Raw genomic sequence first — 25,635 nt, 5'->3', positions numbered from 1 at the left:
CAGATATCTCAGAGATGCCTGAAGCGATTTCATTCAAACTTGGTACAAGGATTACTTCATATGTCATACAGATGCACGTCGATTTGTTTTGTGATACGATCCAATATGGCTGCCAGGCGGCCATTTTATTACGATTTTTTCATGTACAGAGCCATAATTCAGGCATGTTTCTACAGATTTTATTCAAAGTTGGTACAAGGACATTGACCAATGTCATAGCTATGCACATCAATTTGTTTTGTGATACGATCCAATATGGCCGCCAGGCGGCCATTTTGTTACGATTTTTTTCATGTACAGAGCCATAACTCAGGCATATCTCAACCAATTTCATTCAAAATTGGTACAAGGACATTGACCTATGTCATACATATGCACATGAATTTGTTTTGTGATACGATCCAATATGGCTGCCAGGCGGCCATTTAATTACGATTTTTTCATGTACAGAGCCATAACTCAGGCATGTTTCTACAGATTTTATTCAAAGTTGGTACAAGGATATTGACCAATGTCATAGCTATGCACGTCAATTTGTTTTGTGATACGATCCAATATGGCCGCCAGGCGGCCATTTTATTACGATTTTTTCATGTACAGAGCCATAACTCAGGCATGTTTCTACAGATTTTATTCAAAGTTGGTACAAGGACATTGACCAATGTCATAGCTATGCACATCAATTTGTTTTGTGATACGATCCAATATGGCCGCCAGGCGGCCATTTTGTTACGATTGTTTCATGTACAGAGCCATAACTCAGGCATATCTCAACCAATTTCATTCAAAATTGGTACAAGGACATTGACCTATGTCATACATATGCACATTGATTTGTTTTGTGATACGATCCAATATGGCCGCCAGCAGGCAGCCATTTTATTACGATTTTTCATGTACAGAGTCATAACTCAGGCATGTTTCTACAGATTTATTGAAAGTTGGTACAAGGACATTGACCAATGTCATAGCTATACACATCAATTTGTTTTGTGATACGATCCAATATGGCCGCCATGCGGCCATTTTGTTACGATTTAACATGTACAGAGCCATAACTCAGGCATATCTCAACAATTTTATTCAAACTTGGTACAAGGACATTGACCTATGTCATACATATGCACATTGATTTGTTTTGTGATTCGATCCAATATGGCCACCATGTGGCCATTTTATTACGATTTTTTCATCTCCTGAACTACAACTCAGACATGTATCAAGCGAATTTATTCAAAAGTATTTTTATCACAGACCTAATGAAGAGGACTCTATCCTCTCTGAGGACCTGTAATCAAAGCACCCATTAACAAGTGGGGACTGTGTCATCAACGATGACTTTGTGAAGATACTTACAGGCTGTTAACAACAATCCTGTCAACCATAACCATAATTTTGCTTCAGAATATATTCCAATGTGAAGTCAAATAGCTGGAGAAATTGAAAGTACACTTCTCACAATAATTTGAAATTCTAGTGGGCAACATCTTCCGTCAGGAATATGTTAGCAAGCTACAAAGTGATATTTATTAGCATTGGTAATGGTTTACGTGTCAAGCATTGGTGCAGACTGATGTATGCTCATTATTCATTCAGTATATGTGTCATTTCATCTGATCACATCTTTTAGTCTATAAGATGTATCATTTCAAGGCATTGCCCAGAGACACCTTTAGTCTTAACTTCTCTACTCCCAAGTGTCAGTTATCAAATTTTCCTGACGCGTGCTAGGCATAGCACCATGTCCTTATACCGATCTGGTCAGGAAATCGGTAAGAACAGAAGATTTTGTTAACATCTGCAGTAGTGTGTTAATGACTAGATCAACAGACAGTGCCACTGCTCACAGTATCCATGGAGTCACTGTGGTAACATAGCAACATAATGTAAAGATCATGTAGAGTAGAAAGTTTGTACAATACTGAAGTTGGATAATTGAACCAAATATGCCAGTGAGAGCTACTCTGTATTGAAGATCAATATTGCAATGGCTAATAGTATGTAAGTATTGAACAAAGGAATTAAAGATATGGAACTGTATGAGGTGTTGTTCATTCAGGATATAAATGGTTTGTGTTAAACATACTCGGTATCAGGAAACTGTCAGCCAGAATCCTCCTTGAATCTCTTCAGTAAGAAAAATTATCTCATTTATGTTTCTTTTAGAGTAAGATATTTCAATATTTTTGCGATTAAATGCATTTTATGTTCACCATTAAAGACAAGAACTTATTTTAAAATGCTGCATTTTTCAAGCTTTCAAAGTTGCCATAGAAACTAGTAGGGTCAGTGGTTTGCTGTTGCCATAGTTACTTCATTTATAGAAGAGGTAGAAAAAGTAATGTTATGATAGTAAAAGAAAGTTGTAAATATTTATTCCAAAAACAATTGCTCACGGGCATTATTTAGTGTTCTCAATAAAAGCAAACATCAAAAAAAACACCATGCATTCATTTTCTCAGAAAGAAAGAATTTAGATCTTGATATGAGTTCAAAATATTACCTTTGTGTGAGAGGACTTATTGGCTGACATGTGCATGTAGTAAGTAGTAGGCATGATGTGCTCAGTCCATTTAAAATACCTGACATCACTCTTTTGTTTGATAATCAGCAGCTTATAATTAACATGTGTTACAGTAACAAGTTTGGTAACAGAAAATTTACATAAAAATTGATCAGCCATCCATGGTGATACATATTTTGTTATCACTATGTGTAAGAAATCAGTGAAAAACAACATATATTTCTAAGATGTAATAGTTAAACTTTCTCAACCCAAAAATGTTGCAGAAATGAAGCACAGTATATGTAAATGTACAACATAGCTGCTCTTTTTCAGGCATTTTTCATGGATATAGTTGAATTGTTGGAGTTAGATTGCTCAGTGGTTACCATGACAACTAGGGAATAGGTAGATCTGAAATGACTGCCTAATAATCTTGTCAGCTTGTACTTCTAAGTGATTTCCATGTAACTCTATGGTTTCTCTCAACTTGCAAAATTGAAACACAATTGTGTGAGTTGCTGTTGCCTAGCAACCTGATCTCTAAGCTTCTTCATGAGAGAGAAGTAACAAGCCTAGCTACTTTATGAGTAATTGGCAAAGCTAATAATGGACAAGTTTCAAGATTAGAAACTTTGGTCTTTCACCGTGAAGATTTTGACCTATTCACATATTTTAACCTCTTTTGACCTCTCAGGATCTGAAACACTTGACAATAATCAGCATTGTCTTGTTAGTTTCTCAATTGTGGACTCTAGTTGCATAGCAACAGTAATTAGGTTACTTAACTTAACTTGAATCTTAATTCTGATGAGGTAGTCCACATTCTATTGGAATAAAATTGCTTTGAAGTAAAGAACAGCTGTGGTTCAAATAAAACCTGACAATACTGCTACCATCTGAGATTTTCAAGTCAAAGATTGCAATATGATTTCCAGAGACATTGTGTCTATGAAGTACTTAGTAGATTTGTGCAAGCCTTGAAAGTCTAATATGGTACTGTCATTGGCAGACCTACACAACACTGAATATTCCACAGAGACTTGGACAACATGTCCCATCACATCAGCATTTGGCTTTTCTTCTTTTGTGATTTTCAATCAGCTTTGCTATTTCCATTCTAAAGATTGACTTTTTGGAATTTTAGTGTGCACTTTAAATTCCAAAAATAATATATAGACATTCATTGGGTCTATATGTAATTTGTGGGGGCACTGTTTGAAAGAGTAGTTGTAGCATGCTACAACGCAATGCAATACAATTCACTACAACATCAGCCAAATGCAAGAATGCCAAACATTTATGTAGGTGAATGTTTTGCTGTTACCAAAGTTGAAAGCAATGAATTGAGGTGCTGAGCATATATATGGACGGTAGTTGTGGTGGTGTTTGTGGTGTGAGAGAGAGAGTGGGGGTGGAGAGATTGAATTGATGTGTATATTGTAATAATAATATAAATAATAATGGGTTCTTTTATAGTGCACATTTCCTCAAGTACATGTAATCAAAATAATCGCAATCATACCAATCCATAATCCAATGACAGTAGGTTAGAATTCGCAAGACAATTGTTGTAAACATACACACAAAACAGCACAGAACAGACAGTAAATAGATGGTACACAAACAAAGTCTTATTCATGAAAGAAAGATATATGGACCTCTGGCCAGAAGACCAAGAAGTGATGTCAGGTGTTTCAAAAATAGTAAGCGCATCCTGCCCCACATGTGGCACCCGCCATATATCAATCTATAAGTCAGATAGGTAGTGGTCACTAACTAAGGCCCAATGTCACCGATGCCATCAGTGATCATTTGTCATATTGTATTTATCTACCAGCTTGCGATACAATAATTGTTACAATAATTGCGCTTTACAATAATTGTTAATTGTTTAAAGAGAAACTTTTGTTCTACATTATGAAATGAACAAATCAGAAGTTATTTTGGTTCACAGCATGATTACATTGTATTTTGGTAGAGAACACAGGCTTGTTTTCTATGTCTGACTCTGGCAGTTAAAATGTGCTACCTTTTTTTCACTTGCGTTTTATTTCATGTACTCTGGAACATTGTGAGAGTCAAACGTATGTTTTAAACTGCAATTACATTGAGTGTAGAGAAGTCAGTGCATTAAGTACTTGTAGTTCAGATATTGATATCAAAGAAAGTCTGTGTAAAATAATATTTATTAAATTAAAATCAAGTAATCATGAAAATCATCTAAAATGAAATTTTATACATTTAAACAAATACAGTAGGTGAACAAAATTCATATTTTTCCTCTGTAACTAACGCTTGCATCTTTTATTTTGCATGAGAGATGTCTTGCTCGTCAATATTTGTTTCAAAATTGAGTTTAACATTCTGTAAAAGTGGCAGTGTCTTCCTTTCTATCAAACCCACACCTGCAAAGCATAGCTTAGATTAAAGTTACAATTTGAAAAACTGTAATGATTTGGGTGAGTGCTGTGGTGAGATTTGACTGTGAGAAAAAAATCCAATTTCCTGACATGAACTGCTATAAACTGCTATTTTCTTTTTTTGCCAATTATTTTGCCAATTATTTTGCCAATGCCTGCTGATACTTAATAGGCTAATACATGCTTTGATGTTGAAACTGTAAGGTGACTGATTAACCGTCAGCTGAAAGTTAAAAGACCATACATCAACAGTTTTCCATCAGAAAAGAAGAAGGGTATCATTGTGGTGGCATTTGTGCATTCATTATAATAGATAACAGTGACAGAATTCATGTCATTTACACAGTACAGTCAGTGTTGTCTCTCAGGAGGTGTCCGGGCATTTCAACATGTAAAAGAGATTCCTACAGCAAAAGTATCAGCAACAAGCTTGTTTGTTGGATTTCCTTTTGTTCCTTTTATCATGATATTGTTTTTATCATGATATTGTTATTATCATGATATTGTTATTATCATGATATTGTTAGGCATTGACATAGATATTGAACTCCAAGGTGTCAGTGTGATTGTAAAGTTCTATGATGGTTGAGGACACCAAAGTTCAATGTGAATTTAAACCTTTAGAGAGGAGTAAAGATCACAGGCAATTATTCATTTCATGTCTTTTGTTCATACTGCTTGAAAAACTGAGATGTACTGGTACTATTTTTAAATTTCTGAAATGCACTTGACATAAATAATTCAATACTTGTGAACAGAAAGCTTTTAGCAATTTCCAGTTTTCAATTTCCAGTTTTCCATTCCTTGGCTAATTAATAATCAATGAATAGAAGACATTTCAAATATGCTGAAGTCACATGATTGTGATACAATTTTGCAGTGAAATACATTATTAGATACAATGTATCAAATCATTATTGTTATATCTGTGTACATAAAATGTTTACAGTTGTGAGGTTTGTGTCTGGTATATAGTTACCTACTACCATTGGACAAAGATTGATATACATTCACTTCTATAGCAATTTGGACTGCTCATATAATGCAATTCTTTTGGAATGAGGCCATGTCAAATGTAATTTATTGTAGGTTCAAGCTTGAGATAGTTGCAAAATCTTCTAGTTTTTGCTTACAGCTATTTTTCAATCTCTGACGAGTTATTTGTGCCTATAAAGAGCCACCTTTTGAGTTATCGCAATAATAAATTTTGACAAATATTTAGGGAAATGACTGTCTGTATTTCTGCTGGTTTGTCTGCAACAAGCAAAAATTATGAATTTTACTGTATATCATTATGTATGCATTTTGAAGTTGTTTGGTTTTCAGAGAATAAGTAGCAAAAAAACTTTGAAAAGTGAAACTCTATAAATTTGTACATCCATTAGAGATGTTTGAAAATAGTGGAGTCACTGGAAATGAGAGCACTCAGTGAAATAACACATCTCTGAGGTATAAGAAATGCATGTGATGTACATCTATTGTGGTGATAAATGTGTTTGTCATCTTATGCAAGCAATGTGTTGTAAAGATTTTACCAAATGAAAAAGGACTTGTGGTTGAACCATATTGTGTGAACATAATACATGTTGCAGAGAAATCAGTTGTTTGACATGAAATGTAGAATAGAGAACTACTGGTATATGGTGTGAGAGACTTTGGTGAAGCACTACTGCAGAATCAATTCTGTATGAGAAATATCAGTTTTGATGGTTTTCTGTACAGAGATATTCCATTATTGATTCATTTAGAACTATGGATAGAATACAAGATCTGGAAAAAAGGTGAAAAATCTCTGTTAATTTCCAAGTCCTTGCTGTAAGGAAATCTCCCCCTCTCTCTCTCTCTCTCTCTCTCTCTCTCTCTCTCTCTCTCTCTCTCTCTCTCATAAATGTATGCTTGTTCAGCATGTTTATTTATTCTGTAAATATTTAAATTGAGGTGAAAACAATCACAGACTACATATAATGAATTATTTTCAAGTATCTATTAGACATATAACTCAGCAATCAATGTATTATTCAGTAAAATACAGAGAAAAGTTGAAAATGATTAAGTACATATTATATTTGAAAATATGAGTAACAGTGAAAGGGAAATGTTTGGCTGCAACTTTTCATGTCTGGAGATCATTCAATTATTTGTTTGCATGTGTAGTTATACCATACAGAGGCTGTTAACTGCAGTGTATCTATATGATCAGCTGTGTCTACTCCAGCAAGTATCTTATTCCATACATATTCCCTCAGCCTTCTAAGGCTGTATAATCTGCAAACATTGCTATAGCTTTTGTCTACATTCACTTATATTGGCTAGCAATGGGTCTTTATTCAGGCAAGACTGTCTCACACCAACCTAACTAAAGCTGTGTTGACCAGATGATGACAGTTGTTCAAAGAATTGACATTCACCAAATTGGAAATGCTAACTACAGAATTTTTATACAGTTTATATTTATCTGAGATATCTCACTTTCTTTATTATTTGTTTCATTCTGCCATTGTTGATAAAAGGATCTTAACTTAGATTGCCAGGGATGGATGTAGTTGATAATTGAGCAGGACTGGGGAATACCGGTATCATCAAAATGTTTCAAGATAAAATAGATATTTAAGATAACTGACAGTAAAACTTTTTCTACAGTGAAGACGACTACATTTACAATATACCGTCAAAATAATCAGCTTAGAATATGTTCCTTACCTTGTTCATTGCAATTAGCTGTTCAAACGTGCTTATAAAAAAAATTTATACAAAAATTATCGCATATACGAACTCTATAAAGTAAAGGCAAAGAGCTTTGCTCTTCTGCGTACATAGTTTGTTATAAATTATTGCTTTTGTTTTGTGCAATAAATTATTGCTTTGCAGATAAATCTTTGGAATTCTTTGAAGTCAAACATCATTGACAGTTCCCGTTACATGTGCATCAGCTGTTTTGTTGTCTGTTTGATTAAAATCTTCAGTACTATGGTGTGTATACTGATCAGCACACACATGTACAATTGATTACCTACATTGTAAAGAGTAAAACTCAACAAGTACGTTTCCACTGTAAACTGCCACTGGGCAAGGCAATGGAGCTGACATTTGATCACTTCAATTCAATGTTGTTTTATCCCTGCTGTTTTTCACATTCCCTCGCTGCTTTATCCACCATGATATTTGTTACCGACAGCCTTGGACCCATGATTACGTAAGCTGTGCATGCCAATCTACCTTAATACCCAGGGTGCAACTGTATTCATTCACCAGTTGATGTAAATTTTAAGGAAGTAATGGTATGGATGTTCAGTTTGTATGCTAATATTGATCTGGGAAGACATAATACAAGTGTTTCTCAATGTAGTACGTGATATGACAGACTGTCTGAGGGAAAGGGGTCAAGTGCAAAGGTCAAAGTTCAGACAATGGCTGACATGGTGTTAGATATTTGATCTTCTACAGAAATCACTGAAGCCCCAATAGCTGCAAATTTTATGCATTATTTTCATGATTTTATTTTCAAATCAAAGTTGGTTTGTGTTAATGTGCTACCTGAAGGACATGTATAGAAGTATCACTACTGGCTGATTTGGATCATGCCTACATGTTTTAACAGCTTAAGGTAGAACGCACCTGGGGGACAGAAATTGGGGCCTTCAAATTTTATCAATTTTCTTCTGACCTACCATTTGTGGGGGCTCATTTTGAAGCTCTTGGCGAAAGAAAATTTCACCGCCTTAGTTTTTCAAAAATCAAAAATTTTATTTTTTCCCTTAGAGTTAACACAGGGATGGCGGCCATTTTGAATTTCAAAGATTGAGAAATCGCAAGTTATTTTTCTCTCTAGTACCAAAGTTTGATGGTGACCCCTGATTATTATTCTTGCTTCGGTAAGAGAATGGTTGAAAGTTTCACAGAGGAAAGTTTGAGCAAAAGTTTAAGTCGTTCACTTTCGAGGTGCATACTACCTTAAAGCCACACTTTTCAATCCCAGGTTCTCGCATTAGTGGAGTTCTCCTCCCAGTCAAACACTTGGCCAGTACGGTGTTTGGTTTCTATAACATTAATTACATAAACTGATCTCAATCTTTTGTCACCTTTTGCAAATCCTGCAAACAGAGTTTATACAAGCGTTTGATTGACGGTCGGTTCAAATCGCCAACGGTCATTGATTCCCCACCACAAATGCTCGAATTTCCTAAAAAATTGTCTTCCAGTCGCGTTAGACTTTGAATATAACCACAGAGTTCGATCGGCAGCAACTTCGCGCTGACCGCTTGGCAGTCTGTCTGCGTTTTTGCAGCCGGGGAAAACTAAAAACTGGCATTTTCCGGAGCGTGTACCCGCGTGTTGCCTGTTTGGTGTCCACTTACACAATGAACGCCGCCATACCTTCGCGTCCTTTTAAAGGGAGGCTCTGCCTTTAAACAATAAACGGGTGCCGTACTCAAAAAATTGCACCATGGGAAAGTACAAAAAATGCTGTATTTTGTGTACATACATATTGTTATCATCCAAGAAACAAGCATGATGCCATTTATTTGAATGTACAAAACAAGATGGCCGACATTTTGTCGTTGTAATCTTTATTTTCTCTGTCACGTGATTAGTTTTTGAAAATGGCAGGAAATCTATTTTAATGTTAAAACTTTTGTATTTACATACCACTTTCAATATTTATGATAGTGTTATACACTTTTTCAGTCTTGAATTGGTCTTATTAAAAGCAAACTCTTGGAAAACAGGATATTTTTAGATTGGTTTATTACACATTTGCGGCTATTGTGGCTTTAAAGTACTGAATGTTTACATTCTGCTCAGAATATCTCATGGTGGGATAAACTAGACATTGACAAATCACTTGCAACTATAATCTAAATTACTGGAGATGGAATTAGCTGCATTGCACTTGATGTTTCAGGAAAGCAGTATTATTTCTCAGCTGCTAAAGTGGGTTCTCCAGGGAAGTCAGCATCAAATTTTAAGATTGAATATGTCATAGTTTATTTATCAACAACCTTTTACATTAAAGTTGGTAATTCATCTCTGATACTGAACTGAAAGCTTTGTGCAATTCTGTCACAAGAAGTGAAATCTCTAGTCTTTGTAATTCAGTTGCTTTCTAGTTTCCAGGTCTGATGGTGTACATCATTACATGGTCCATTCTTTTCTACAATGAATGATTTGAGAGATTTGGTAAATAACATTGGATGATGAGAATTTCCACCAATCACAACCTCTGAATTATGATTACCACTTGATTCTATAACATGTAAAATGGGATGCATGTATATTTTCTAAATTCCAAAGATCACTTCTATTTCAAAGATGTGACAATGTTTGAACCCCATAATTGCACAACATGTTATTCAGATTGTCAATTCTGTATTGATTATTTGTTGTTAATTTAATGACTCAATCTATAGATCACTCAGTATTTTGGCAGAATCCACTTTGATAAAAATGTTGACTTGCCCAGAAGCTGACCACAGATTCAGATTCAACTAACTTAAGTCAAGTGTCACATGCTCTGAGTTTTCATAGTAAAATTATAAAACTGCTGATTTGGCTCTGAAAGGACTGTGGTTCTGCAGAATGATGTCACTTGCCATGTGACTTATTCAGGTGAAGGTATATCATGTACATATGGAGTTACATCATGTACATATGGAGTTACATCATGTACATATGGAGTTACATCATGTACATATGGAGTTACATCATGTACATATGGAGTTACATCATGTACATATGGAGTTACATCATGTACATATGGAGTTACATCATGTACATATGGAGCTACATCATGTACATATGGAGTTACATCATGTACATATGGAGTTACATCATGTACATATGGAGCTACATCATGTACATATGGAGTTACATCATGTACATATGGAGTTACATCATGTACATATGGAGTTACATCATGTACATATGGAGCTACATCATGTACATATGGAGCTACATCATGTACATATGGAGCTACATCATGTACATATGGAGTTACATCATGTACATATGGAGCTACATCATGTACATATGGAGTTACATCATGTACATATGGAGTTACATCATGTACATATGGAGTTACATCATTTACATATGGAGTTACATCATGTACATATGGAGCTACATCATGTACATATGGAGTTACATCATGTACATATGGAGTTACATCATGTACATATGGAGTTACATCATGTACATATGGAGCTACATCATTACATATGGAGTACATCATGTACATATGGAGTTACATCATGTACATATGGAGCTACATCATGTACATATGGAGCTACATCATGTACATATGGAGTTACATCATGTACATATGGAGCTACATCATGTACATATGGAGTTACATCATGTACATATGGAGTTACATCATGTACATATGGAGTTACATCATGTACATATGGAGCTACATCATGTACATATGGAGTTACATCATGTACATATGGAGTTACATCATATACATATGGAGCTACATCATGTACATATGGAGTTACATCATGTACATATGGAGCTACATCATGTACATATGGAGTTACATCATGTACATATGGAGTTACATCATGTACATATGGAGTTACATCATGTACATATGAAGTTACATCATGTACATATGGAGTTACATCATGTACATATGATCAGTATCCAGGACAGGGAACTGTATGCCTTTATTGGACACAGTTCATAAGAATGAAGTAATTCCAATGTCATTCATAGCCAATCATTAGAACAGATTTAGGACAGATTTAGTGATTGACTGTTGTGGTGTAAGTTTCCCTGCTGAAGTCCCTTCACAGTCAAATGAGCAGTTTTATAGTTCTAAGGAAAAAACCAGAGCATGGCTCTAGGTGTAAGTTTATGGAGTCTTAACTTAATTTGAAAAGCCAAAAATGATTGGGCTTCATTTATCCATTAGCACTGAATCAAGCTAGTTTTTGTCATTCATAGAAAACAAAGATATGTGTGATAATACTGTGTAAAACAGCACTGCTTTAGGTTTATGATGTTGAAAAATTCAATAAAAGATGCTCATATTTTGTTGGTCTTTAAAAGAAACAAAGTAAGACCTTTGTAATATTTAATTTTTTAGTTCCTCCTGATTTTCTAGGAATTGTTTAAAAGTCCATTAATGCTTGTCCTTTACTGTATATAGAGTCATCTATCTGTTGACTTCACAGTCACAATATTGTAATACAGTATACTGTTTTCTGTCTGTCATCTGGTTATGATGTATGAATTGATTTTTGACATAGTTGAAATAACAAACTGTGTATAAGGTGTGTACAGCTTCTGCTGTAGCTGTCTACAGATTACAAATGTAACATAGATGGAATTCTGCTAATCAATAACTACACCATGGGAGAATTCTGATTGGATTTCACAATTTCCTGTCATTTTGTGACATTTTATGACCTTTCTCAACCTCACCCTGATCCTAACATGTGTGTTTTCATTCATTGCATTGACCCATGACATTAGTAACATTCACAATTGCTGTAATGATGCCCAGTTCTGTTTGTTGTCATCTGTCATCATCTCCTCCACTCTAAAGTAAAAGTTCAACAGAGACCAGTTGGCAAAGCTCACAACTTTGCTACAAAATGTCTGCTACCAAAGAGAATTGGAAACACTTTGTTTAACCCTTTCACCACCATGGTTTGTCCCAAATCCATTGTTTTCTATGGTAAAGTTGGACCTGTATACAGGGAACTGGGGGTGAAAGGGTTAAAATACGGCATTATCAGGGCCACGTCTAGTGTGGGGTGTATAGACAACGTCATGTTTAAATACAAACTACATTTGTCAACATTATATAGAATGCAAATTTTAGAAAACATTCCCATTGAAATTTTTTGTTAGCTTCAAAAAATAGTTCATCTCCTATAGAGTTGAGTTATGATAGCTGATCCTTTCAAGAAGTTGAATTATAAGGCAAGATCTGTGTCTAGCAGCTAACTTCTATCAAATCACCCTTACTCTTCACATCAAACTAAGGGATGGTAGAATGAACCAAAAACGTTTTCTGTGCACCCTGTGAGGGAAGTGAAACCTAATGCCTTGGTAATTTTCAGCTGTGTTTACAAAAAGACATCACCATCTTTGTGAGGCCATGGCATTGGCTGATTTTATAACATGTGTACAATTGATGTAGATGTCTCAGTATATTACTAGTAAGTTGTTAGTGATGCACACATTAATATTCATTGTTTGACAAAGCTTAATGAGCATTTCAGCATTATACGTCACATAATACTTGAGACAAAAAAAGATTCAATCATTAAATTTTAAAAACTATCTGTGTTCTGTGATTTCAACATTGTAATTTTTTAGTGTAAAATGGTATGGAGAAGTTGTAAGCTCAAGCTGGGCTGATGTGAATTGAGATTAAATTCCTGTCATATTTGTGTCCCATCCAGGAATTTCTTTATACTTTATGAAAACTGTAGGCCAAGTAGATGGTAAAGTGATTGAGGAGATATGTAATTAGATATTCTGATATTATTAGATATATCATAGCTGCAATGTCTCACATTTCTTGACCTCACCATCTGGAAAGACCCTTCCGGGCAGGCTCATTTTTTTCTGCCAGACTGTCAGCCATTTTGAGGAAATTTTACCAGGAGAACAAATGCCAGTGGGATTGTCACATGACACTGAGGATGTATGCCACTGTCAAGGTAATGGCCAGGTTATCAATATTCATATCAAGGTTTTGTTAGTCGTCATTGAAACAACTTGAAGTATACAACAGGATACTCTGAAATATTAGTTACCATAATGTTTTGTGTCATGTGTGTTGAGAGCCATGATTGAAATGCATATCCTCAGTTCATATAGTGATATAATACAATGTCTCCAGTGGGTTGCTGAGGTGTTAAGATATGATATTGATAGTTGGTGTATTGAGCATAGATAATGCATAGTAAAGTATGTTATGGTCCCATGGGCAACGTTGACATTTCCACTTTATATTGTCAATCATTCTTGATCGTTAACAGCTAACTGACTCTTCATTATATCCTCAGACATATATTATCACATACCGATATACCGTGATAAACTGATACCAGCATTGTAGACATATATTGTCACATACCAGTATACTGTGATACACCAATACCATTGTAGACCTATATTGTCATATACTGGTATACTGTGATACACCAATACCATTGTAGACATATATTGTCACATACCAGTATACCGTGATACACCAATACCATTGTAGACATATATTGTCACATACCAGTATACTGTGATACACCAATACCATTGTAGACGTATATTGTCATATACTGGTATACTGTGATACACCAATACCATTGTAGACATATATTGTCACATACCAGTATACCGTGATACACCAATACCATTGTAGACATATATTGTCACATACTGGTATACTGTGATACACCAATACCATTGTGGTAGACATATGTTGTCACATACCAGTATACCGTGATACACCAATACCATTGTAGACATATATTGTCACATACTGGTATACTGTGATACACCAATACCATTGTAGACATATGTTGTCACATACCAGTATACCGTGATACACCAATACCATTGTAGACATATATTGTCACATACCAGTATACCGTGATACACCAATACCATTGTAGACATATATTGTCACATACCAGTATACCGTGATACACCAATACCATTGTAGTCATATATTGTCACATACTGGTATACTGTGATACACCAATACCATTGTAGACATATATTGTCACATACTGGTATACTGTGATACACCAATACCATTGTAGACATATATTGTCACATACCAGTATACCGTGATACACCAATACCATTGTAGACATATATTGTCACATACCAGTATACCGTGATACACCAATACCATTGTAGACATGTATTGTCACATACTGGTATACTGTGATACACCATACCATTGTAGACATATATTGTCACATACTGGTATACTGTGATACACCATACCATTGTAGACATATATTGTCATATACTGGTATACTGTGATAAACTGATACATTGTCACATATACCAGTTTCTCACTTGGTACTTTCTGGTAGAGGTATTCCTAAAATGTTGATTGGCTTTCACAACTGGCAGTTTGAAGTACTGTTATAATATTTCAACATGCTTTCTAACAGGATGAGTTGCCGTTGTAAGATAAACTACTAGGTGTACCGTAGTAGTTTAGTTTCAAACTTACAGTCACTTTACATGAGAAAACACTGCTGTGTCGGACAATCAACAACTCATCTCTTTTATGAAGATTAGATATAAGTATGTTTTGAAAAATATGATAGCATAGTAGGATACATGTTTGCCTCTGTTCATATTTTGGTACCATAAATATAAATTGAAAATGAGGATTGGGAGAGGGGAGACAGATAGATAGACAGACTTACAGTCGTGCAAGTGGGTGCACAAACACACAAACACACACTCACACACACAAACAAACAAATACAAATATTTATCCACTTTGACATTTTCTTTAATGATATAGGAGATGAAAAAGTTTTTGTTGATGAATTGAACTGAACAAAAATGAAAGCATCAAGCAGTAATGATGAAGTCGTCTTCATTTCATAGATATCAAATTTTAAACTGAAAGTAAGGATCAAACTTCCAGGATGTGAATGTCAACAAATACTTGTCCTAATCTTTGAAAAAGTTAAGAAGAGATGAGCTTTGTACCAAAGTTAATTCTGCAGAATCAGTTTTCTTAAAATCTATTTTGGTTTCAGAACTATATAATAGATTGTTGGCAAATATATCTGAATATGCTGAAAGTTTGATTTAAGATGAAGTTGCTGTGTAAGATGTTACAAAAACCAGCTGTGTATTGACTAGAGTGGAAACAGTGGTGTGTGTGTACCCAATGTCACTTTGTGGGCCATAGTAATGTAAGGTCATCAGTTTAATAAGATTCTACCCAGTACGTGGTCAGGGCAGAATTTCATTAATACTTATATAGTAATATGATCTGTTGCTATGGCAAAGGTAACCTTGGTTATGATGCTGTCATAACAGTGTAATGCAAGCACCATGTTAAGAGGTGATGTACACTGAATTTTAACTCATGTCATATAGGATTCATGGTGTGTGCTCTGTGTATCGTTGTATAGGATTCATGGTGTGTGCTCTGTGTATCGTTGTATAGGATTCATGGTGTGTGCTCTGTGTATCGTTGTATAGGATTCATGGTGTGTGCTCTGTGTATCGTTGTATAGGATTCATGGTGTGTGCTCTGTGTATCATTGTATAGGATTCATGGTGTGTGCTATGTGTATCGTTGTATAGGATTCATGGTGTGTGCTCTGTGTATAGTTGTATAGGATGGATCTCAATAATGTGTTTTTGTTCAAAAATATGCATTAGTTAGTACAAGAAATGAATGTTTTCTTTACTGTCTTATGACTATAAACATTCTTCTCTTACTGTTGAAAGATGTGTCTACATGCTGCATTGAGTGTCTACATACTGCACTTTCACTGTTAAGGTTTAATATGTAATGCTGGAAAGTTGTAAAACCAAAAGAACTAACTTGATCTTTTTCCCCATGGTGTTAGGTGTATGCAGCTAGTGCCATGTCAGAATCTGTGTGTCGCCTTTCGAGTTAAGTAGTTCGATTTGAGTCACAGAAAAACAGATGCAGAAACTTGAAAAACTAGAATGCAAGACAGAGACAATTAAAGGAATTGGGAAACCATGAATTATTGTTTTGTGATATTATTCCCAATAGTCTGACTTCAGTCCTAATATTGTATCATCTCTCTTTTTCAATTTGTAGGTGTAATATTTGACAATATTTCTTCATCAAATTTGTCCAATGTCTGGAATCTAGTTGTTGCTCTCTTTGTGCAATGGAGACTCCGTCACTGCCTCTCTACAGGATCTATATACTTGCCTTATGTTACACAATTATAATTACAGTTTTACAAATCTGCAACAGTGCAGGTAAGATTTTTATGTCTTTACCATTCATCTCATGTCTTTTCACTGATGCCATACTTTGAGATAACTTCAACATTTTCTGTGTGCTTATTCAAAGTAATTTGGCTACGTAATCTGTAACTGTGTTACAAAGGTCAAATAATTTTGTCAACTTTGGTCTGTGTAACCTTCGGTGATATCCAACACGACTTTGATGGATTGTCCTTTAATGACTATGAGATAAAAGAAATATTTTTGAAAAGACTTGGTGTGTGAATTCTTAAGAAGATAATTGTTTGACTACTTTGTATAAGTGGCAATTCCTTCAGCCCAACCACCAACATATCATGGTGAGTAAAAACACAAAACAAGCTGTGATATTTGGTGTAATAAACTACTAAATTTTGGCACAAATTTATGGAGGAAAAAAGACTTCTAAAGCACTCAGATACACAGACTATCCTTGGATTATTCAAAGTTTGGTTTAATTTGCAAAGATTAGGAAGAGGACTAGAGTGAGAACTTAAATCAATGAATGGTAACTAAAAAAAAATTCAGTATGGCTCTGATATGAATGACACTAGATTTCATGTTACAGCAATGCCATTTATACAATAATTGTGTAAAAGCTAATTCTGTAATTGTTTTTGTCATGACAAAACTCACACATCCCTCATGAAATGTTTCTGATTGGAAGAGACAAGTCTCTGTATCCAAGCCTTTAACTGTAAATCTTTAGATAACCAAATCTGTATATACTCAACACTCAACCCCAGCACTGTTTTATGTCATTACAATAATTTTGACCAGTGGTTTGATAAACAAACCAGACATATTGGTTCATATGTGTGTGTTTGCACGTATACCAGTTCAATAGAATTACTTGACTCATCTATCCTATCCGCAGACATACACTGATTACAGTAGCTATACGGTTACTTGTTAACCCTACCAACTTCCATCTCAATATTTATTTTGGAATCAAAAACAGTTGCTGTAAAGTACTTTTAGAGTTGAATGTCGCCCTGCAACATATTGGAGAAAGTGATTTTCTGACATTACTGTGATAAAATCAAATGATAAATATATCATTTCAAAGTCATAAGGCTAGCAAAATATCAGAGCTAGGAAAAAAATTGGGAGCAACTTTCCCTGTTCTGTGTACTAGATAGATATTTTGAAATAACATGAAATGTTCAGTTCTGCAGCATTGGAGAAAGTTCACTCAAGTAATTGCTTTTTCAAACAACTCTTCTTTTGCTTTTAGATGCTGTTATGCATTGAATGCTGACATAACAACAGTGAATGCTAACATACCGGTACATTACAACATTGAATGCTGACATACATTACAACATTGAATGCTGACATACATTACAACATTGAATGCTGACATGAATTACAATATTGAATGTTGATGTATGTTACAAAACTTTTTAAAATTTTCAGATGCAGAAATAGCTCCAAGATTTGTGCAAGAGCCACAAAGTCAAGTGGTGAAGAAGAAGAGTAAAGTTCGTTTCCATTGCACGGCTGAGCCCCATGATGCGGAAATTCGATGGAAATACAATGGACAATTCATTGAGAGTGATGAAGCCAATGATATTGAAATCCGTGGCTGGCAGCTGATAGTTAGATCATTTAGACATGAAAGAAACTTATTTACACATACTGGAACCTACCAGTGCATTGTTAACAATAGTGTTGGTGCTATTGCAAGTAAACCTGTCAAGTTGGAAGCAGCATGTAAGTGACAAAACGTTGAAATAACTTCAGTCATGTTTCATTAACATAGAATTGTTCCATGTCTAAGACACAGAGGAATACTCCTTGATCAAACTGTAATAAGGTTCTTTGCCAGCAGACTGGCTCTACACTTTGCATAAGATCTGTCACGAAGTAGGTAAAAATTCTTGGCCAGAGATTTTGTCATTGGTTCACTGACAGCCAGCTAGCTGTGCTGTCCATCAATGGAGATTAACACAACAAAGAATCATCTTCCTAGCCTTGGCATTGAACAAGGAGATCTGTAGATTCTTGGACTTGAGTTGATCTATAAATTTGAAGAGATTGGTTCAGCAGTAGTTCCAGTTTCAGTCAGAGTATATCTAGATTTAATGCTGATCTTCTCAAATCAGTTATTTTATTGTCATTAATTGTACTTCTGCACTCTAAAAATCTTTCTAATCATTTTGTGTTGTGTTTCTATTCATGCAAAATTCATCATGCCAACTTCTATTCTTGTACTTGCTGTTATATTTTTATCAATTTCAATTTGAATATTACGGTCACGTCATTTTCACTGTCCTGTCAACTTGTATTATTTTTTCCATTTCTGCAAATCCACAGCCAGATACCATCAGCATTGTCAATTGATCATTGTTAAACTAACATTATATCACCATGTCTAAAGACAGACTCATAATCTATAAGACAGTCACACTGTGGACTATTCCATGATACCTATTCTTACTCTACTTATTCAACTCAGATATCAAGCCATTCACAGAAGAAATGGAACCACAAGCTACTGCTATTGTAGGACACACGGCTGTCATAAAATGTAGTCCACCTGAGAGTTTGCCACCAGCTAGAACAGAATATCGAAATCAGGGAGAATGGGTTGCTTTCAATACAGGTATAAACATCATGCACAAATTTATTCAATTTCTCAATTCATCACAAATTAGTTTTCAAATGTTCTTGAATATGCTAATTTTGCTCACCAGTCACAAATATTGAAATGATGAAAACTGTGACTGCTTGTGTTTCATGATAGGATTGGCATCACAATGTATAGCGCCAGTTATAGTTAGAACATATGTACTACTTTTGTTTTTTTGTAAGTGACAAAAGTTTAACTTCCTTGTTGTGAAAGCATAACTTTGGTACTACAAACTATTGGCAATCAGGAATTTGAAAAATTGTTGTATCTTTTTTATTTGAGCAGACAGAATGAAGATCTTGCCGTCGGGAAATTTACAGATTGCAAATGTGACCAGTGAAGATAAAGGCAACTATAAATGTTCAGCAGTGAATCCAGTATCAGATAAAAGACAAACCCCAACAAACAGTACTAAGCTTGTCATTATCGGAGGTAAACAGCTATTAACAAAGATCTTTTTTATATGTGTTTTAAAAATCCATTCCCTGCCTTACAATTTAAAAAAACATCTTACTAGGGTCAGCAAATTTGATACTTTTGTCGGTGATCGTAGCTGGATGTAAGCTGTACAAATGAAGTGAATGCTGATTTCTTTTCCTCAAGCGGTGAATTATCATTAATTGGTATTTTGCTGTTTTTTGAAATTTAGAAGATACAATGGATATTGACATGCCAGCTCACATTGAATACACATCAAGGGCCACGGTAAGGGTTGGTGAAAATGCAACCTTGGAATGCATTGCAAAAGGAAAGCCATTGCCCCGGATCAGTTGGATACGTCAAAATGGAGACATGCCTGAAGAAAGAATTCACCAGTACTTGGGAAATTTGGTAATACAGAATGTACAGGAGTCTGATGAAGGTCCATACGTGTGTGTAGCAGAAAACGGTGTGGCACTCCCACACAGACAACAAGTGTCACTCAGTGTCATAGGTGAGAGGTCAATGAAAGGTAACTTCGTCAGTAGCAAGTATCATGATTTGAGTTGCTAGTTGATTAAAAACTTTAAATCCTTTCAAATACCCGATTAAAAACTTTAAATCCTTTCAAATACCCAACAAAACATTTCATGTTGGCAGTGTTTGTTTTTATCTGGGTATGCAGGCTACGTGTCGATTGCTTGCTATCAAAAGTATTCTATTCTTTGTGCTTTGTTGGAATTCATGTGGTCGTTGACAGCACTTTATTTCATTAACTTTATATCTACTTTGTTTTGATCTTGGACACAAAATGTAATTGAAATCCCTGTATTCTGAGTGTGTTGATTCATTAGACTGTTCACATACCATTCACTGACTATGCATTGATCAATATTCTCACTTTTCTACTTCAGTACCACCAGTTATTGTTGAACCACCACAAGATGTTGCTGCTAAATTTGGAGACAGAGTAGAATTCCGTTGTGAGATAACAGGTGGCAATCCAGTCACTGACATACAATGGTTATTTAATGCTGAACCAATCTCAGATATGAGTCTTAAACACTCACTACTTGGTAAGTATCTGATATAAGAAATCAAGATTTATATCAAAATATTTATGCAAAGCAAATACTACTAGAAGTGTTGCATTAGCATGATAAAAGATCACACTTCACCCCAAATGACTGGCGTTGGTATTTCCATAAACAATTTCAACAAAATGTGTGTATCGTACTGATTTCACAGCATCAAAATATTTCAATTACAAAAGTCTGCATCAAAATATTTCAGTTACAAAAGTCTTAACAGCTGTGTGCTTTGTTGAATCTGTATTCCATTTCATTATTTCAGTATTTCAGTATTCCATCGCAATATTTCAAAATTTCATATCTGAAAACTACTATAGAAAGGAGAAAAATTACTATCATAATGCCTTCATGATTTATTCTCTTACCGTGTTGTTACCCTAGGTAATCGGTTAATAGTCCATGCCATCACAGAAAATCAGCTTGGAATGTACCAGTGTATGGTTATAAACAGACAGGGTGTTACCCAGGCAACAGCCAGACTCAAACTAAAAGGTAAGACACAATAGATAAACCCACATTTCCAAGCACACACTCCCTCCCCTACCTTTCCTAAACCCTCCCCTTATCCCCTCTCTGTCTTCAGATGAATCAATTTCTATGATTCCAAAGTCAGAGTTCAAAAATGAACAAATCATACACTATTTTCACTCTTCAAAGAGTGATAATAACTTGTAATCTACCAAAAATATTCTTGCTGAGGGATTTTTCTGGACACAAGTAGATCATTTTAAAGTACACAGTGGTGAAATACAGTCTAATCCTGACCATGAAAGTACATGGTGGTGAAATACACTGTCTAATCCTGACCATGAAAGTACATGGAAGTGAAATACACTGTCTAATCCTGACCATGAAAGTACATGGTGGTGAAATACACTGTCTAATCTTGACCATGAAAGTACATGGTAGTGAAATACACAGTCTAATCCTGACCATGAAAGTACATGGTAGTGAAATACACTGTCTAATCTTGACCATGAAAGTACATGTTGGTGAAATACAGAGTCTAATCCTGACCATGAAAGTACATGGTGGTGAAATACACTGTCTAATCTTGACCATGAAAGTACATGTTGGTGAAATACAGAGTCTAATCCTGACCATGAAAGTACATGGTGGTGAAATACACTGTCTAATCTTGACCATGAAAGTACATGGTGGTGAAATACAGTCTAATCCTGACCATGAAAGTACATGGTAGTGAAATACACAGTCTAATCCTGACCATGAAAGTACATGGTAGTGAAATACACTGTCTAATCTTGACCATGAAAGTACATCGTGTCTAAATACAGAGTCTAATCCTGACCATGAAAGTACATGGTGGTGAAATACACTGTCTAATCCTGACCATGAAAGTACATGGTAGTGAAATACAGTCTAATCCTGACCATGAAAGTACATGGTAGTGAAATACAGTCTAATCCTGACCATGAAACCCTATAAGAAATGATGTTGTCATTCCAATTCCAATGGTTCCTTTACAGTTTTCCAATCCAATTTTGCATTCTCCATAATTACATTTCTCAGTTAATAATGGTATAACCCCATACTCTCAATTTAAAATTCCAACTCCCATTGGATACAATAGGACCATTCTACCATTACAGAAATCGAGGGATGGCGGCATTAGAAAATGTGTCAAGTGTTTCTTTGTGTCTTTGTAGAATGTTTCATTTGTGTCGTTATGTTTTGAAATGTGAATATCAGTGCTCCATATTTGTGTTATTACCAGACTACCAAGAAATCAAAAACCAGATAACAGTCAGTTACACTAATCATGTCTCGTTGCAATGCTGCCAAACGTTGTTCATTGTTGTATCATCTAACCCAACCCCAGTATCCCTGTGTATCATTCATTATTTAACCAACATCATCAAACTGTAACATTAATCAACACTAACATTGTGAACAGTTGTATGAAGATAAAAAGTATCCAGGACTGAGTTATATACTTGAAAATAAATATTGTTTCTGGAAGGAAAGCACTGCAGGAAATTTGTGGTTTCTTATGTTCTTACAGTTGGGTTTCCTGAGATATTACGTCCACCTGTGGATATGACTGTATTTGAAGGCGATACAGTTTTCATGTCATGCGGCGTGGAAGGAGATCCCATGCCATTAGTGGCTTGGAACAAGGATTTTGACACGCCTATCATCAATTCTGAGAGGGTATTCATGTCTGAGGGCAGGACAGGGGGACTTAATATCTTTCACATTGAAAAAACTGACGAAGGGGAATACCAGTGTATAGCTGAGAACCAACATGGCCAAGTTAGTTCAGCAGCGTATTTAAAAGTGGAAGGTTAGTTGTGGCAGATTTATCTTGCCGTCTTTGGACAGTTCTGCAGTGTTGTTCTGTTGTTGCAATGCACAGAGAACATCCTTATTAACACACTGACTTCATTAACACTTATGATTCAAAGGGGCTGAAGTCACCATGTCTGCTTGTTTTGCTTGGAACTGAACAGTGACCATGTTCTGATTATTTTGCTTGGCACTGACCAGTTGCTCATATAATTTTGATGAATCTGTCAATCATGTGAGATTGCCATTACTTGTAGGCCTACTACAAATGAAATGTTAGCATCAGCAATTGTTGTCTGGCTGATCAGCAAGAAAAGGAGCAGTTCTTTCCAAATCAGTGACACAGAAGTATTCTGTCTGCAGACAGATCAAATGAGACATAAAATATTACTACTCTGACTAAAATAAGTAATTACGTAAATAGTAAACTATGGTGACTTTGGCCTGTTTCTTATCTTTGCTTACTTCCCAATGCTGTGTAAGATATTATGGCTTATAAATTGCGCTTGCTTATCCATATGTGCATGATTTAGATCACTCTATTGCCAGGCAACAGTTGCCAGGAAACACTTGCCTGTGTATATTGCACACAGTCCTCAGCTTTAAACTTTAATTTTTTTTGAGTTTGCTAAGTCACATCCTCTATGTAGAGATAACATACAGTGCAGCTAGGAACCACATCCATACTCATGTACACTGCATGTTTACCAGCTGTTGTTGTTGTTGTTGTGAAAAGATCTTCTCTGTGTCAGTCCGGTAGCATGTTCAAAATCAATCACCTGTATAATGCATGAGACAACACCTTGGTGATTTCAAAGCACATCAACGTTGCCATGGTAAAAACGATGGTTACTTTAACAGCATATTATTGTCATAGTGAAACCATGGTAACAGTCAAACACATCAATGTAACCATGGTTACACCCAAGAAAATTAGTGTAACCATGGCAATACCATAGTAACGGTAGAGCATTGAAATTGACACAAATCCCTCTGATGACACATGTAATGGAAATTGCAACAATTTCAATTCTAGTAATTGCTGGTACTTTCAAACTATTGCAACAAAGTGCCTGTGTGCTATCAGTGGACTTATTTGCCTTATGATTATAACGACAACAAACACTTGTACACCATCATTAAACAATTGGATGCTATGCTTGCTCTCTCTCTCTCTCTGAACTCACTTCAGCATTAGAGGTAACAGAGCCATCACGTATCACCACTAAGACCACCACAGCATCATCTTCAGTTCGTCAGTATCCAACCGGGCTGCCGTTCTTCCAGGAAGATATCATAGATATCACTGACTTTGGACGTGGTTCAGGTATTTATATATTGTTCTATTAAATTTAAGACAAGAAGTTTCCACCCAACATTTTGTATTGACCTTCTTAATGACATAAGAATGCTGATTAATGATAGTGATGTGCTACCATTGATAGCGATATGCTGCCAGTGATAGTGATGTGCTGGCAGTGATAGTGATTTGCTGCCAGTGAAAGTGATATGCTGCAATTGATAGTGATTTGCTGCCATTGATAGTGATATGCTGCCATTGATAGTGATATGCTGCCAGTGATAGTGATATGCTGTCATTGATAGTGATATGCTGCCATTGATAGTGATTTGCTGCCAGTGATAGTGATTTGCTGCCAGTGATAGTGATATGCTGCTAGTGATAGTGATTTGCTGCCATTGATAGTGATTTGCTGCCAGTGATAGTGATATGCTGCCAGTGATAGTGATTTGCTACCAGTGATAGTGATTTGCTGCCATTGATAGTAATTTGCTGCTAGTGATAGTGATTTGCTGCCAGTGATAGTGATTTGCTGCCAGTGATAGTGATTTGCTGCCATTGATAGTGATATGCTGCCAGTGATAGTGATTTGCTGCTAGTGATAGTGATATGCTGCCATTGATAGTGATATGCTGCCAGTGATAGTGATGTGCTGCCAGTGATAGTGATTTGCTGCCAGTGATAGTGATATGCCAGTGATAGTGATATATTTTTTTTTTTTTATTTAATTCGAGAGCGTACTCATAAAACCAGAGGAAAACACACCAAAAAAACTTACTCTACAAGAAAATGAAATAAAAGTAGACACACTCTTCACTTGGAACACAAGTACATAAAGCTTAAATTTTAAAAACATTCTGAGAAAATCTTGAGCCAAAAGTTGCTGTGCCGAATGATATCAAAAGATAACGCTGCTGCCAGTGATAGTGATATGCTGCCATTGATAGTGATTTGCTGCCAGTGATAGTGATATGCTGCCAGTGATAGTG

At 35.5% G+C, this 25,635-nt stretch overlaps 2 protein-coding genes across 17 annotated transcripts in view; one reads left to right on the top strand and one right to left on the bottom strand.

The window, feature by feature from the left end:
* LOC139125284 (cell adhesion molecule-related/down-regulated by oncogenes-like) overlaps positions 1–25,635 on the top strand; it is a 235,847-nt gene that overhangs the window by 198,394 nt on the left and 11,818 nt on the right. For 12 of the 16 annotated variants that reach the window (XM_070691371.1, XM_070691367.1, XM_070691369.1 and 9 more), the window contains 9 exons: positions 16,721–16,887; positions 18,313–18,609; positions 19,355–19,501; positions 19,814–19,960; positions 20,178–20,462; positions 20,863–21,024; positions 21,421–21,531; positions 23,063–23,344; positions 24,539–24,673. In XM_070691371.1, the coding sequence (XP_070547472.1) occupies positions 16,794–16,887; positions 18,313–18,609; positions 19,355–19,501; positions 19,814–19,960; positions 20,178–20,462; positions 20,863–21,024; positions 21,421–21,531; positions 23,063–23,344; positions 24,539–24,673 (1,660 nt within the window). In that variant the 5' untranslated portion in view covers positions 16,721–16,793. Of the gene's footprint in view, positions 1–13,530; positions 13,605–16,720; positions 16,888–18,312; positions 18,610–19,354; positions 19,502–19,813; positions 19,961–20,177; positions 20,463–20,862; positions 21,025–21,420; positions 21,532–23,062; positions 23,345–24,538; positions 24,674–25,635 lie in introns of those variants that run through there. The other 4 variants (XM_070691381.1, XM_070691382.1, XM_070691383.1 and 1 more) reach the window with 2 other exon arrangements.
* On the bottom strand, positions 10,526–11,152 carry LOC139125396 (splicing factor 3A subunit 2-like). Its single transcript, XM_070691482.1, has one exon. It carries the CDS (start codon positions 11,150–11,152, stop codon positions 10,526–10,528), a length of 627 nt encoding a protein of 208 aa, XP_070547583.1.

The sequence above is a fragment of the Ptychodera flava genome (assembly GCF_041260155.1).
Source record: "Ptychodera flava strain L36383 chromosome 3 unlocalized genomic scaffold, AS_Pfla_20210202 Scaffold_25__1_contigs__length_14229661_pilon, whole genome shotgun sequence".
Taxonomy (NCBI): Eukaryota; Metazoa; Hemichordata; class Enteropneusta; family Ptychoderidae; genus Ptychodera; species Ptychodera flava.
This window is presented reverse-complemented; position numbering and strand designations above follow the sequence as displayed.